We start from the raw sequence: 16,417 nt of genomic DNA, 5'->3' as shown, positions 1-16,417 counted from the left end.
GTCCTCGCCAGCGGCCGACGATGAGGTGTATGGTCCCGTAGGGTTTTGCCCAGTATGTAGAGGCTGGAAGGCCGAATTCTAGATCATCGGCAGAATAAGAATAAGAGAGCAAGATTGGCTTGTATGGAAATGGATTCATGTATAAACTTTCTATATAATTGCATCTTGTCTTTGGTATGATTGTATTGTGTAAGAAGGCTGTTATAACGAACCTTGTGAAGAAGGGCCCTAATTAAGGAATATGTTTATTTATGTCAAACAGTGTGGTAGTATTAATTAGAAAACAAATTGATGCGTGAGTAGGGTGGAAAGTGGGAGGATGGAATGCCCTGACGGCACCATCCTACGGATGGGTAGACCCGATTAGTCGGGTAGCTTTCCAATAGATTAAGTGAAAGCCCTACGTTAGATAGTTAGGTTCTTGGGCAACTCTATTCTAGAAGACTAGGCCAGCGGCTGTGCCTTGCTTAAGATGAGGAAAAAAGCGTCGTTTCTAGACATCAAGTCTAGTAGTTGCCCAATTTTTGATCAATTGCCCTATGGGTGATTTGATGTTTAGGAGATCACGCTCCCCCTGCGGGATAGAGCTAGGTCATACCTATGAATCGTATCCTTGAATCTCTACAGGGTCAAGGTGTCGATGAATAGGAAATTTTTCCCAAGATAAGACTTAGCGGACTATCTTAAGTGTTTCTCCCATTTTTAAAGGGAGGAACCTTACATGATATTATTCTGGTCTCTGAGTCGCGGATGGGACTACAGCACCATCTCCATGCACTCAATGACTTCTGCACACAGAGGGGGCTTACAGTGAACCATGGGAAAACCAAGGCCATGATTTTCCACACCTCAGGGCCGGCTCGACGATAAGCCATCTTCACACTAGCAGGAGGACAGGTAGAGGTGGTAGACTCATATGTGTACCTGGGGATTACATTTACGACTCCGCCAGGAAGATTTACTATGGCATAGGCAGCCACCAGGGATAGACTCACACGAGGGTATGCATCTCTGGCCATGCTAGAGAGACAGTGTCACCACTAGGCACACTTCCAGGAGCCCCGCACGAAGGGGTGGTTGTTTGACACACTAGTCACCCATACTTTGATGTATGCTGTAGAGCAGTATGGGCACCCCTCCACATGATCTCAGATAGAGAGGCTTCAGATTCTCATGCTCTCACACGGATGATCCGCAGTAGCAGACCCTCCGTCCCACATGACATTGTCCGGACGGAGTTTGCTGCACCTCCTATGCTAATAGAGGCCCTCTTCCAGATGATCTGCTTCATACAGAGGATCAAAGATATGCCATCAGATCGACTCTCACATAGAGCTTTTGAGGCATCCAAGCAGCGCAGAGAGTGGAGATAGGAGATCATGGTATTCACAGATGATACAGTGGCTCACTCAGCAGCATGGTCTTGCCACCTGCCACCTTTCCAGTATGATATACATGCACCACACATCCAACTCTCTCACAGTGAGAGGAACAGAGTCCTTCGACAGGATTTATGGCAGCGATACACTCAAGAGACTTGGATTACACCCAGTCAGCCTCTATTGCTGAAGATGCTATACTACAGAGATCAGTTTATGTGTATCTCAATGGATGGATTCATACAAACAGAGACCTGGATACATGGATGTGTACATGCCTCACAGTGCCTGAGTGGTGATTGGCCAGCTCAGAGTGTCATCACATCAGCTTTGAGATTGAGGCAGGTAGGGCAGCACGGATCCCCAGAGAGCAGAGAGGATATGCAGACTATGCCAGGAGGAGGTTGAGAGTGAGGAACATTATGTATGCAGATGCAGAGCATATAGTGTCATTAGAGAGAGATACACCGCCATCTTCAGTGGACATCCCTCACTCCGCCAAATCATGGAGTCCACAGACCAGCGCAGATTTGGCCAGTTCTTGCTAGAGACACAGCGCCACAGAGAGACACTGCTACTAACGGACTCATACCACAGGGAGAGGTGGGCGACAGCTCCAGCTCACTGATTTCTTCCAAAGATCTATCCCAGTGCCTACCCTGACACAGGAGGGGGTTACACTTCAGCACGTTGCGAACCTCTGAGCCAGACGGAGAACGAGAGCACCAGACTAGACTACATCAGAGGGAGATCACAGGAGCGGCTAGCTCACTTACATTCACACTCGGAGATCATGCTCCGAGGTATTTTTGCCTTGCCATCGCCTATGTATCACATATTACACCCCCATTATGGTACTGTTTGGAGCTAGACAGATTTGCATTGCATTCTTGTATACCCTGTGCATATAGGTTGCATACTGAGCCTTTAGCAGTAGTGCTCCATCCATCAAATCATTTATTTATGTTTTAATTTTGTATGAATGTTTATGATACTCTCATCATTAAAAAAATGAGTTGAATCATCAAGAAATCACATAGGTCATATACTTCCAAAATATATATTAGAAAACGTGTAAAACATAAGGGTTGGGGGGGGCACTGCGAGAATCGAACTCACGACCTCTCGCACCCGAAGCGAGAATCATACCACTAGACCAAGTGCCCTCAACGACGGCAATCCTTGAAACAACATTTTTTTGATATTTTTTTACTTTTGAATATTAAGTCGACAAAACTGATCTTCTCCCCAGCACCCGCCCTTGTTTAGGAGAGCTGCGTTTATTCACATAGAGCTTTCTTTGGTAAGTTATCTTAATGGGGACGATCTCCTCCGCTTAATTTTTATAAGGTTCAAACCTTAGCTCCTCAAAGGCATTGAGCAACATCCTCCCTGTAATGCAATGAAGTTTAAAGCCAACATTTTCCTAGTGCATTCTCTACATATGGAAACCGTTTCATATAATTTTTATACATATATTTTCTCTTAATCTAGGAAGTATTCTAATCCTGTATGGATATTTTTAAAAAAAATCTAGGAAATATTATTGTTATCTAGGAAATTCTAAGATAAATTATAATTCCTATATAGATAATTCTTCTCAACCTAGGAGTTTGTTGTTGTGATCAAGAAATGCTTCAATTAGTATGGAATATATCACCTATAGCCATAAAATTATAGTATTGTCATTAATATATAGCTAGCATAAAATATACCAATCTTTAAATAGAAAACATTTTTCCCTCTATTATATTCATTAAAGCTTTATAAATCATTTATATACAAATGGAGCATTAAGAATGCAATAAGAGGTTTAAGCCCTCTTCCCTCAACTTCCCCAACATGCACCATTCTTGAGCTAAGGATATGCCAACCAGGCATCCCATAGATGTAAAACATTCTTCTCCTTAAATGTAATCTCAAAAAAGAGAATAGCTCAAGGATATCTATTTGATCTATAATAAGCTTAAAAAAATTATGCATGTTTAGCTTATGGTTGTAGCATAGGAGATGATACGATTCTCTAATAGCTGGTTCAAATTTCAAATAAGATACTAAATGTATTTAAATTTATATGCAACTCTTTGAGGTCCTAGGTAGGGATTTATAAGACTTTAAGGTAAATGAATCCTAAAAGCTTATTTGACAATATTTGATTAGAAATTATACCAAATGAGGTGACAGGATCCCAAATGAGATAATAGGACCTCACTAAAGCTTAAAAAAGCATTTAGAATCTTGTAGAGTCTCATAAGAGCACTTGAGAACTCTGATATGCTTATGATGATTATTGATAGAAGCTTATAATGGCATATAAGATGCCATAAGTTATTACAGTTGAGAGTAAAAATATTTTGGAAAATCATAAGTTTTTTTATGAGCTCATAAGAGATATTGGAAACTAAAAAAAGATCCTATGACCTCATAGAATGTTCTATTAGCTTGTAAATCTTATATAATTAATTACTAAGAGCACACATGTGCTCATAAGCTCGCATAGAAGATCATAAGTTCATAGCACATCCTATTATCTCGTATGAGCTCATAACAATACAAGCTCTTAAAGTGATCTTATAAGCTCATAAGAGCTGTGTGTGCTGGTAAAAGATTTAATAAGCATGTGGGGCATGATTGGCTCTCAAGGTCTCATAAGAACTCAAGAACTCTCACATGAGGTCATGCTCTCATGTAATAGCTCATATAATTTAAATCAAGCATGCTAGAGCCCCATTGTGATTTTGATAGCCCATAAAATGTTCTAAGATCCCCATTGTGATTATGAAAACCCATAAAATGTGCTAAGATCCTATAAGATCCCTTAAGTGCTCAAGGTAGCTACTACATGATCAAAATACCTAACAAAATTATATAGAATCATATAAGGAGTTACAAACATCTCCAATAAGAGCTTAAAAGAGCTCATAGAAGCTCTGCTCCATAAGTTCATGTTGTATCTCATGTAAGAGATATAAACATCTCTAATAAGGGCTCAAAAAACTAATAAACATGTAAGAGATATAAACATCTCTAATAAGGGCTCAAAAAACTGCCCATAGAATCTCTAAAAACTCGTGCCATGTCAAAAGCTCATAAGATCTCCTATAAGTTCATAAGATCTTATAGAATCTCTTAAGAGCTTATAAGTTATATTAAGGGTTGAGTAGAGCTAACATGATCTCAAAAAAGCTTCTAGACTTCCATGCTTTTGCATTAATGCCTAATGACCTTTACCAACCCTCATTCATGGCTGATGAGAGAGCCTTCTAATAAAGCTAGCCGAGAGAGAGAGAGAGAGAGAGAGAGAGAGAGAGAGACTAATAGAGTTGAATCTATAGTATGTATAACCTTGCATTATAGCTCTTCAAAAGCTCTACTTTTTGGAAAAAAATAAGCAAAAGGTGTTTCTTAACGCTCTCCATTCCAAGATATTTCACCATACATAGTAACAGTGAATTAATTTTTTAGAATTTCATTTTAGGAAGATCTAGCAACAACATAATATTCAATCCATGAAGATTTATTACTTCTTATGATTTACAATGTTATGAATCACAACACCTTCATATTCAATTCATGAAGCTAAATGAATTTGTGTCATCCAAAAACAAACCAAAGTTAGAACATTGTGTTTGAAACTTGGTACTTCATTGTCCTATTTCAAGAAAATGCCCATAAGACCAGTAAATAGATTTGAAAAAAGATGTTTAAATACACCTCTAAGCTAAGCCACGTGTTGTTTAGACTTATCTAAACAAGCAATTTTAAAGGTAAAGATGTTTAAAAACACCTCTAAGCTACGCTAGGTGTTGATTAGACTTATGTAAACAAGTAGTTTAAAAGATTTACTTTGAAAGTACAAGTTAAAGAGGATATCTAGTTAAAATGCAAAGTATCAAATGTGAAAACAAGGCACTAGTAAAGGGAGGACATCAAGTTGTGAGAGTACCCAATTTTTCCATTGTGAGGACCCAAGTGCAATGGAACCCAGGTTCGATGCCATCAAGCTGCGTGTGTGTTGTGAGCCGATGGATAATCCACCTTCCCACTAACACAAAAATCTCATCTCTATCAATGGTAGTCATACCACCCTTGTCAACCATACCCTTGGAACAAGGTAGCTACTCAATTACTTCATCTAAAGTAAGCCATAAAAGTATAGAGAACTTTCATAGCGTTTAAATCTTGATGAAGCCTCCATTTACTTAAAGCCTGGCTAACTACACAAATTCACTATTTATTCTAACATGCAAGGGAATGGGGGAACAATAGAACTAAACCCATTTCAAGTCATTAATGCACACACAGATAGATGAGCACTCCATCCTTCTATATCCAGCATGTTACAAGATTGGAGACTTCCACTGTCTATTCACAGAGAGGTTTAATCCTCCTGGAGGATGAAACCAGAGTTGTCTGGCACTGATACACACAAGGGCAAACTCTGAGGGAGTGAATATACTCCACATATAATGTAGGGCAACACCAAGCTAGAGAGCTAGATGATGAGGTGTGATGAGGTGAAGCTTGTAGGACTGGACCTCTGCTCCAAGGATGAGCTCCATACAATTAGCTGCATTTGGACACCCATGGACTTGTACTCATGACACCTCTGAGACCCGCATCATCCCACAGACCCACTACCAAGGGGAGAGGTTTAGAGGGCGATAGTGGACATGCTCAATGGAACATAGAGGGTTCGCCACTCAGATGAGGTTCTCTGCTACCTTTGTGGCTACCTTTGTGACCCCATTGCATTGGCAGAGTGAGCAGCACACAGGACCATAGCTCACTAGTGCTCCATAATACTAGTCTGCTGCAAAGATCTTTAACCTTTAAAATAGAAGGAATGTGCACTTTCCCGCTTGACCAACCAACAACAGGGGCATATTAGCTTTTAAAAAGCTCTATGCAACTCCTATTCCATATTATACTCAAATTGTACCTTCTGAATCTCATAGCCTCTCAACTCTCTCTCTCTCTCTCTCTCTCTCTCATACAGGTGACCTAGTCGTAATCAAAATGACACATTTTTATGCCTTGGAAGCTCTACAAAACAGAGCTTAATGAGGTTCAATAACACAGTTACCGATAGAAGGACCACTAGGGTCTCATAATTGCTAGCCCCAAGAAATATAAGTTGTAGTTGAGACACATCTTTTCTCTCTCATCTCTCACCAAAGAATAAAAGGGAGCATGCAGTTCTGATTGTCCACCAGATGACCAGAATATTGCCCTTAAAAAGGGATGAATGACTTTTTGCATGTGCTAGGAGCACATTTATTAAAAACCTTTGTTACATGGGCCTATACTAGGCAATATGCCTTCAAAAACCCCTTGTAAAATACCTACGGTTTGATTGATTCACCTGCTGTCTTTTTTTAAAACCTTGTAAAGGGCTCGATAATAGAGCATGACACCACTTGAAAGCTCCACCTCTGTACACTTTGCCGTCTTTTTGAATATCCATGCTAACATATATAGGTAATGCAAATGTGCACTGCTTTTTGACAAGACCTCCCAAAACACACCAGCAAATTCCTTAATAATGCTAGCTTTTTTCAGCATTAAATTGTTCATACGGCTCACAATTTGCCCCAACTTCTTTAAAGGCAGCAACAAGCCTGGGGATAATCTTGGCAAGCATGAGCCTGAACCCAGTAGTTGATTGTTCCAAATCTCTGCCATGTGAAGGAGAAACCATGCCATCATCCAACAAAGAGCCCACAGGAGACCCTTGCATGTATGCAATGCAAGCTTGAAGAATATACGATCCTCGATGCTTGAAATGCTCTCGAACAAAGTCTTCAAAGTGCTGGAAAAAAATTGTTGTCGAGATTTTCAGGGGAGGGAAAAAGAAAACTATAATGCTGCTTAAAAAGAGATTAAACTTTTTGGGTCCATCTCTACCTTTGGTGGCCTCCGGACAAGGTAAAGCATAGACTTGCAGGAGAGCAGAAACGAATTCTCCACATATGCGAGTGAATTCTTCTCCCCTTCAGCCGTTCCTATCTGCTTGCCGTAACCCGCTTCATTGAAATAAGGGTTGGCATTGAGCACTAGCCCCTGTATGGAAACAAGCACTTGAAGAATGCTTGATGTTGATGGATGCCAAATCTCATTTCCTTTACCTGTCCAAGTGTTCAAAAGACTCAAACAAACTTTTCCTGTCTCATAGAGGTTCGGATTCAAGCGCAAGCCCCCCGAATGGTAGTGTACAAGCTGCATTAGAAGATTTGAGTCAAATAAACACATCATGCTGCAAGACCCAAGAAGTTTTGAGGGACTTTCTACCCCTCATTTGGCACACCAAAAAGCATCCCAGAGGCTTACTGGAGGCACGGTTGGATACTCCGAAGGTAAATACAAGTCAAAAAAGAATAATCCATCATGATATGGAGTTCCAGTAGCCCCTACAATAACCGATCTCATCAAGTCCATTCGATCCTCATAAACTCGGGCATATATCGTATCTGCATTTAGTTCATAAGCATGAGACCAAATCATCGCCGCAAGTTTCGAATGGATTAGAATTCTAGAAACCTTTACGTGATGGAAAATGTACCAGGAAGACATTTTTCTAGCATAGACCACTCTTGTTGTATTTTCTTGGACCACCGCCTTTGATTGCTAGGCTGCAGGTAAGTACCACCATTGAGTACAACATAGATCCTTGCACGTGTAGCCTAAACAATGTAAAATTTTCACTAGGAACTATACACAGCTAAAAGGGACTCGTCAATCACAATACCATTCTTTGTATTACAGTCCTGTGTGGTACATCACCTGAATTTATGGGATTCCTATAAGGTAAAAGGGAGTTTAGAGGACTAGGCCAGTGGATGAGGACGTATTTACAGGATTCCTCTTAGGATGGATACACAATTAGGGAGTCATATGGGGCTAGCCCAGCCTCTCCCTAGGGCATTTCTCATCAAATTGACCACAACGTATTTACAGGATTCATCCAAGAATCGGTACTTAATAGTAATCTAAAGGGCTAGGCAAGAGGTGGCCGATTTGTTGATAAAAGACGTAGGGAAAGGCTGGGCTATTACAAGTCCATCTTCAGAGGAATCCCCATAAATACAAGTGATGTAACAATGGGAAAAAGAAATAATTAAGTCTGAAGGAATACATGCCTGGACTGATTCATTATTGAAATGATGGTCTGTAGAGTCCTTCACACTATCAAACTGCTTGAACAAGCCAGAAACCTCCACTTTTTTCAACTCCAAATCCAAGGCGGCACTCCTGTCCACCGCCAGCATTTTTGGTGATAAATACTCCTGTGCAGTTTCATTGCTGCCCTCATCAGAGCCAACATTGTTTTCTACTTCTTCAAGAGAGATGAGGTCACCATTGTGAGCTTCTGGATCTGTAGCATAGTCAATAATGGTGGTGGCAGCAGCAGCAGCTGAACTTCCATTGACTGGTTGCATTGTGGCATCTTTTTCCAAAATTTGACTTGAATCAGACAACTCTTTGGGTCCATTGCTTGCTTTGTCATCATTTTGAACAGCCTGACTCTGGGCATCAGAGCTGCTAGATCTCTGACCTGGCCCCAAGTTTCTTTTAGAGCCTCGTAAAGCCCACAGCAAACTAGCAGCGAATTTCAAGGCTCTGATCAGAGCACTGAAAGGCAACGAAAGAGCACTTCCAAGTCCGTGTACTACTACACCCTCTTCTGATTGCACAGCGTCACTCGTCTGGTTTTGCCCCACTAATGATCCTTGACTTGCTTCATTCATTGGGCCAACATGTTCATCCACTCCGTTCAGCCCCTCACATATGGCACCATCACCCCAATCAGACTGGCCAAGCTCCTGCCCTCCACCCCAACCACCAAGAAAACAACACATCTTTGTATTAGTATGCACAAGCAGCTGAATCAAATAATCATTATCCATTTTCACAATCTAAGATCCCAATAGCACCCTCTAGGATGTACATTAGACTCCAGAGTCTTGAAACCAGTCAAGGGCTCCTGACCTGTTCTCCTTCCTCCTCATCATTCACCTCTGTTGAGTCTACCGTTGTCCAGCTACCTGCATCATCCACTTCCTCGCCAGTCTCAATAGCACTGGCTTGACTTGATCCATCATCTTCATCCCTTCCGACTACAAAGATTGCCTGAGACCCCACCTGCAATCACACATATAAAGTTAATACAAAAGAGCACCTACTAGATCTTATGTACTCTAGAAATTCTATACAAAAGCCTCCCTTTGGGATGTAATTCCTAACGTCCACCTATGTTTTCTACACATAAGAGTAAGGGCGGGAGACTTCATGAAACAAGAGCATGAGGTTACCACCTCAGGTTGTACCAGGCCTCTACTAGCTCAAGGCCCCTGTTATGAGTAGAAACCATGTTTAGGCAGCAGTTTATCTGGGACCCTTCTTTCAACAGACAAAAGTCAGACTAGACCTCATGGCAAGACAAGATCTGGCACCAGAAAAGGCAGGAGAAAGCATTGTAGATACCACAAATGGAGAGGGCCTGAAACTAGGACTGGAATACGCACTGACGGTCCTTTTAAAAATAAATAAAAAACTAATCTGGGAAAACACGAATCAAGAAAAACGACGCACTTTGGACACCACTTCGTCTGCCCATGCCACTTCGATTTGTCCATCCTGAATATCAGTGATGATACCAACCCAAGAAAGATCTGTTGGATTGGGCTCGCCTGCAGCCCTGGTTTTTGCTTCTGTTCCCGCAGTATCTTCCACTGTAGGACACAACTCACTGCCATGCTCCTGTTCACATTCTGATTCTACCCTTGAAGTCACAGCATTAAACTCCTCATTTACAGAAACAGTGCTGATGACTTTGGGAGGATCAACTGTCGGACATAGCCGTATGACCACATCCCCAAGACAATAATCATAATCCGGATGCTCTACGAGCTCATACACACTCACTGTCTCCTCACTTTCAAAGCATGGCCACTTCTGAGGGTGGGAGGTGGGTGATAACCACCTCACTCTTGCAGTGCGCTGCTTTGAATCCACACTCTTCACAATTCCAACACGCTTACTAATCTCTAGATCAGATCCTTCAAAGCCAGAACCCCTTTCCATAACATGCTGCTCTGGCCAAAAATCATGGTCACCCAAATGATCGACAGGAAACAATGTGCACGCATCGACACCTCTCTCCCGTGTCCCATCTTGCCATAGCACATCAACCTTTGTTTTCGTACCAACAATCAGCAAGGCAGTCTCAAGAAAATCTTCTTTCTTTGGTACCTTTTTCTTGTGCTTCATAAATCTGCGTTTCAGCTTCCGCCTGTACGCAACCCAGCTGTCCACTGCAGAGTCCTTAGTGCCCGGAGGTAAGGGCTTCCCAATCTCTGCACACTCTGATCCTTGTCCGGCACTTTCGGCTATCTCAGCCTCACAATCCGAGTGTACACCTGCCTCAACAGGGACAGAAAATGTCACGGGGCCCTTCCTTGCAAGCTTCTGAGGTAATAATGCCCGATCTCCAAGTTGCCAAGTTGTGTGGGAAAAGTTCATAAGTCGCTTTATGTTTTTCGGGCTTTGACGCTCAGCAGGAACCCCTGGAGCTTGAGGAGTATTTCCAGTGTGCGCAGCTGCCATCCAGTAAACCATGACTGAATCTATTTCAACATCAATAACCGTCCCTTCCATCCTGTTTGATTTCCAACAACCCTTAAGCCAGCGTGCTGTTTTGAAGACCCCAGAGAAGATGGCTCTGACCCGCTGTCCAGGATAGTACGGGCACTCCGAATCATCCATGGGGTTTACAGGAACCGGCACAAGACGGTCCGGTTCAGCCCGAGAAACCTTACACTTAGCACCATCCTCAAACATCACTGTGACATTGTCAAATAACTCATCGACTCTGCCTAACCAATGGTCATGGATCACATAGTCCCCGACTACATAGGGGCAGACCCGCCCAATTGTTCTGCTGTCAACATGTTTTATGATGTCACCGTTTAGGAGCTGTAGGTCAACCTTAAGGTCGACGTTTACTACCGTGCCTGTTTGACCCATGGGCGATGACACCATGGCTACAATGTCGCCATGCAGAAAGCTTCGGTCAACGACCCTGATGTCTTTGATCTTGTGAGTTGACTCCTCCGAGTTTGCCCAGCAGATGCGTGCACAACCCTGTGACAATGCTTCGGCATCAGCATCCTTGTCATCTTCATCCTCACTGTCGGAGCTTTCAGAGTCAGAGTCCCCTGCAACCTTTGCAACTAATCCCAGCAGACCAGGCTGAGAGGCATTTTGAACCACATCTTCTCTGTACAGTCCTGCAAACCTTGGCTTCTCTCCATCTCTGGGATTAGCCATTGCTATGTCTACCCCTGTAATTGCATCTGACTGAGGGTTTGAAGTGGACTCCTCATACTGTTCCATCCTAGTCTTCACAAGGCAAAACAAAAATATAAGATCTCTCATCAAAGGTCATAATGCAGATGCACCAGTTTAATAAAAATTAATGCATGAAACACAAGACTAACAGTTCCAGAGAAAAAAAATCCTCAAACACAGCAAAAATCCTTTAAAAAAAGCCAAAAAGTGGGTTTTTCCAAGCCTACTCTGTTCTGATCAAGCATAAAGCCAGAATATGCGCCAACTAAGGGGGGGAAATGCAGAGTTTCTCAACCGTGATATGCCCAAGAAGGGGTTTCTCAAATCTAATCTGCCCAGATTAGGCAAGCGTTTTTTAACCCTAATCTGCCCAGATTGAGCCTTAATCTGCCCTAATTTTAAAGTGAAGGAGATTTCCGAAAATCCTAACCTGCCCAAGTTAAACAGAGGTTTCTTCGAAGAGTATGCCGGATCCGCAGAAAGTTGGGGTTAGCTGCGATGGACAAATACAGATTTATGCCAGGCTTGAAAGGCAAGAACCTATGAAAAAGGCACCTTGTGTCTCTGTCTTCAACATTGGGTAAGCAGAAAGCAACGCGAAAAATGCTCGACAGAGTGAGAAATCTGCGTACCCGACAGAGTAAATTTCTGAGCTTTTGATCTCCACTTGATAGGAGAGACAAACTCTCCAGTTTCTCTCCCTTAAATATACCATCAGAAAATCTTATTTTCCTTTTCTGTCCAATTTTTTTCAAATTCTTCATACTAACACATTATTATTTTCTTGTAAACTTAAAACTATGCTATTTGCCATGTTTGAGAGAGTAAAGTTTTTCAAGTTATTAGATTCCTTATTTTTATCTTGTGCAAAACCAAAAATATATATATTGAACTATATTCAAATTTTCTAAATTCAAAGGATAAGTGCCTATCACACTATGCTCTCCTCTATAGATAATTTTTTTGCCAAAGCCCTAGCTAAAAGGTTATCAAATCAACTGGATGCCTGGGTAGAGAGAGAGAGAGAGAGAGAGAGAGAGAGAGATCAATAGAATGCAACACGAGGGCATATACGACCAACGGTACAAAAGCAAAAAAAACAAAAGGGGTTCATAAAAACCAGGTACATTTTGGATGCAATAATTGCACTCTAGGAGGGATTTGAGCATGCACAATCATCTAATCAAGATTTCTTTTTCTTCAAAATTGACTATGACAAAAGCATATGAGAGGCTTGAATGGGACTTCATTCTTCAAGCTCTTTATGATATGTGTATTGGGCCAAGGTTTATTAAGTACGTTCATATCTTGTTTGGTAATGCTAGTGCTAAAGTGGCAGTTAATGGTCAACTCTCTACCCCCTTAGTTCTTAGAAGGTCCATCAGACAAGACTATCCCCTAGCACCCTTGCTCTATGCTATTACTGCTCTGTTGTTTGACACCGTGGGGTAGTTGGTTTTAGATGCCATTCAAAAAGGATCTCTAAGAGGGCTTGTTGACCTTGGGTTAGCTGCTGCACAAAGCTAGGCCTATGGAGCATGTTGACAGAGAGTAAGAAATGGTTATAGAGAGAGAAGAGAGAAAGAGATAGAGAGAGAATTGCACGACTCAATGAATATTGGATTGCTTGATATTGATTGATGAGTGCAATACATTTTTGTAGGTATAAAACCTTATCTTATGACTTGACACAATCACACACACACACATGTGTTGCCACATGGCATACTTATCTTATCACCTTATAAGAGGTGGTTCACGTGCATACACACACAATAACACATACAAGGGCTATATCACATGGATGAAGATCCGAATATCCCAACAAACCCCCCTTTGGAGCGAAGGTGGTGAGACATGAACGTGAAAGAAAGATACTACCTTCTGGCCCCATCACATGTTGTGTCAAAGCTGACTCATCATGCACACCAGTGTCAGTGTCATGATAGCCCTCCAACAATCACATAATGCAACCGAGGTAGCAAGGCTAGCACTTCAGGCACCCCCTGGCTCCTAACTGGGATAAATGAGAAAAATGAGTTCTTTATAGCATTAAGGCCCTTGTTACACACAGGAAAGGAAAACACACACAAACATAGATACAATCAGATTTTGGGAGGACTAGCCGGGCTAGAGAACCCTTATTGACACTCACACATAGAAACGTATAGAAAAAATGATACACACTCTTGCTCTTCAATGATGTTATCGGTGAAGCCCTTGGCAAGAATGCCCCGGAATATAACATCGATGTAGCCCATAACTCTCAAAACTACAGGTCTAGAATCTTCAATTTTGGATTGAAGAGTCAAATTGAGTAAAAACCCTAATTTGTGGGCTACGGTACCATTAATTTATGAAGCAAATTATGGATTTTGCAAAAGACCCAATTTTTACAGGCTAATTTAATGGCAATGGGCCAATTTTACAGGAAGGCCCAAAATATTATTGAAGTAGGAGCTTCGATTAGATAAAGTGAAGCTGATTTTTGAGAAACCATTTAAAGCATATGTAGGGCTCACCCTAAAATCGAAAAGGCCCTAATTGTTGGTTGATGCAAGGGCTTTAATTGGCCGATGTTTGCCAAAAATTAAAAACCCTAAATTTCTGATTGCGCAAGAGCTTTAATTGAAGGATAATTTGGAGAAGCCCCAAATCCTTTATTTAATAGTTGTCTGTAGGTACGATTGAGGTGCAGGTGAAAAAGTGGTTGCGTGGAGTTGAACTTGGCCGGCGGCACACTATAGGCGGCGACTAGATGAGGTGACAAAATGTTCGTGTTGACTTGCTAAGCAGAGTGCCAGTTGGCTGAGTTGAGCAATGCTCAAAGGTAGCTACAAGTATTGGTTAAGGGTGGCCACTAGGCATGTACAACAAAAGCCTACATCTATCAAAGAGGTGGCAGCTCAACCATAGTAGTTGATGAAGGGGGTGCTACACGTTGGCAACATCTAGTGCAGAACCCAAGAAGGTCGCCTTGAGTAGGAGAGACAACATGGCGAGCTGTTTGTAGAGTCAACAACAAGTGGTGCAACGGTTGGTAGGTCAGTAGGTAGCAGCACGTAAGTCAAGCAACCACTGCTTGGATGGGAGCATATCGAAGTGAGGAGCAATAGCGTTGGGTGCTGATAGTAGCGCTGATGTGTTGGCTAGCTTATTTTGTTGCAGCTTGTACACATGGCAAAAGAGGTGACTGGTTACATGAACATGTTACAAATTTCAATCGAGCAGGGATAGCTCTAGATGACTAGCCTAGCTCTGATACCAATTGTTGACCTAGGGTTAGTTGCTGCATAGATCTAGGCCTATGGAGGATGGTACTCCATGTCAATAGATAGAGAGAGTGAGGAACGATTGTAGAGAGAGAGAGAGAGAGAGAGAGAGCAAAAGCTAGTGAGAAGGTGATTGCACGCCTCAATTAATATTGTATTGCTTGATATCGATTGATGAGTACAATGCCTTTTTGCCTTATCTTATGACTCAACACAATCACACACATATAGACAATGCCTTTTTGTAGGTATAAAATCTTATCTTATGACTCAACACAATCACACACACATGTGTTGCCACATGGCACACTTATCACCTCATAAGAGGTGGTTCATGTGCATACACACACAATAACACATATAAGGGTTGTATCACATGGATGAAGCTCTGAATATCCCAACAGGGCTAACCTTCCCTCATAGTCAGGAGCAAATGTACCTCCAACAATTTGCTGACAATATTAGCTAGCAATATGTGGTCCATATTGGGAATGTCTCCAAACCTTTTGTCTATCTTTTCTGGCTCTCAAATCAACCACTCTAAAACCGGTATTAGAACAATGTTCCAGTAACCCCCACAATGGTTGTTGGATCAAGATTGTCAAACCATACTAGAGGCCAGAATCTTTAGGCTCTTGGCATCCCCATGGGATTTTGGGTTAGTCATAACACCAGAGGTGGCTGTGGGTCATGGATAGAGTGAAGCAGAAGTTTGAAGAATGGAAAGGGTTGGTATTAGGGATTGGCATGCAGACTTGTTGTTTTAAAAACATATCCTAATCCCTTCCACTATCTTCTTTTTTTCTCCTTTTTCTTGTTGGAAACCCTGTAACGCTAAATTGCCCCTTGAGGCCTCGTGTAAAAACATCTTATGGGGTGGTGATTCAAGTTGCCAAAAGTCACCTAGAAGTACTGCACCCTACCAAAAGAGGAAGTGGTTTCCCGGACCTAGATGTCCTGGCTTTGAAGGATGGTCTCCAAATGGATGATCAAAAGTCTCTCCATCCCAAAGGAAGATTGGTCTCAGTTGTCACGTAGAGATACCTCCCAATTTTTAGTTTAAGCCTATGCAAGATGGAGAGGGCTCCCCTCTATGATCCTATACTTTACTATACTTTGGTAACATCCAAATCAAACCTAAGGGTAGCCTCTAGCTTTTCGAAGGTCTCTGGAAAGCTTCGAACATGTGCAAATCAAGGCTCACCCTAACGGGCAATCTTGGATTCAAAGCAGGAATCTTTCATATAGATTATCTTAATGGTCTGTAAAGGATAACATTCATCCTAGACTTCTTTCATATATACATGTAAGATGTCAAAAATGGGGGCGTGTACTTGGGGAGATGTCTAGAACTTTCAATATCACAGATGTTTGTGCCGAGATAAACTGAGAGAAACCTTTAGACTCAATAAGGAT

The 16,417-nt window shown here is 41.8% G+C and overlaps 1 protein-coding gene and 1 non-coding gene across 8 annotated transcripts; both read right to left on the bottom strand.

The window, feature by feature from the left end:
* Positions 1 to 2,473: 2,473 nt before the first annotated feature.
* TRNAP-CGG (transfer RNA proline (anticodon CGG)) lies at positions 2,474 to 2,545 on the bottom strand. Its single transcript has one exon. It is a non-coding gene; the product is annotated as a tRNA-Pro (tRNA).
* Positions 2,546 to 6,461: 3,916 nt separating this feature from the next.
* On the bottom strand, positions 6,462 to 12,483 carry LOC147633869 (putative ubiquitin-conjugating enzyme E2 23). 7 transcript variants are annotated; one of them, XM_086804919.1, is made up of 9 exons: positions 12,362 to 12,439; positions 12,160 to 12,222; positions 9,972 to 11,780; positions 9,369 to 9,521; positions 8,519 to 9,202; positions 7,942 to 8,011; positions 7,710 to 7,849; positions 7,287 to 7,598; positions 6,462 to 7,191 (listed from the first exon to the last, which is right to left on the bottom strand). In XM_086804919.1, the coding sequence occupies exons 3-9, from the start codon at positions 11,772 to 11,774 to the stop codon at positions 6,928 to 6,930; spliced, it is 3,426 nt and encodes a 1,141-aa protein (XP_086661045.1). In that variant the 5' UTR covers positions 11,775 to 11,780; positions 12,160 to 12,222; positions 12,362 to 12,439; the 3' UTR covers positions 6,462 to 6,927. The 7 variants fall into 7 exon arrangements, with proteins under 7 accessions (XP_086661045.1, XP_086661049.1, XP_086661046.1 ...); XM_086804923.1 differs by having other exon boundaries at positions 9,972 to 11,775; XM_086804920.1 differs by lacking the exon at positions 12,160 to 12,222 and having other exon boundaries at positions 12,362 to 12,483.
* Positions 12,484 to 16,417: the final 3,934 nt, after the last annotated feature.

This window comes from Cibotium barometz, chromosome 11 (genome assembly GCF_041138505.1).
Source record: "Cibotium barometz isolate CiBa-2024 chromosome 11, ASM4113850v1, whole genome shotgun sequence".
Classification (NCBI taxonomy): domain Eukaryota; kingdom Viridiplantae; phylum Streptophyta; class Polypodiopsida; order Cyatheales; family Cibotiaceae; genus Cibotium; species Cibotium barometz.
Note: the sequence above shows the minus strand (reverse complement) of the source record. Positions and strands in the feature narration are given on the sequence as shown.

Bases quoted from the DNA above. Each gene is read 5' to 3' on its own strand.
- LOC147633869 (XM_086804920.1), bottom strand. From the start codon at position 11,774: ATGGAACAGTATGAGGAGTCCACTTCAAACCCTCAGTCAGATGCAATT. The intron at 9,203-9,368 runs GTCAGGAGCCCT...GGTGGAGGGCAG, and splicing joins ATGAGGAGGAAGGAGAACAG to GAGCTTGGCCAGTCTGATTG. The intron at 7,192-7,286 runs GTAGAGATGGAC...ATTTTTTTCCAG, and splicing joins TTGTCCGGAGGCCACCAAAG to CACTTTGAAGACTTTGTTCG.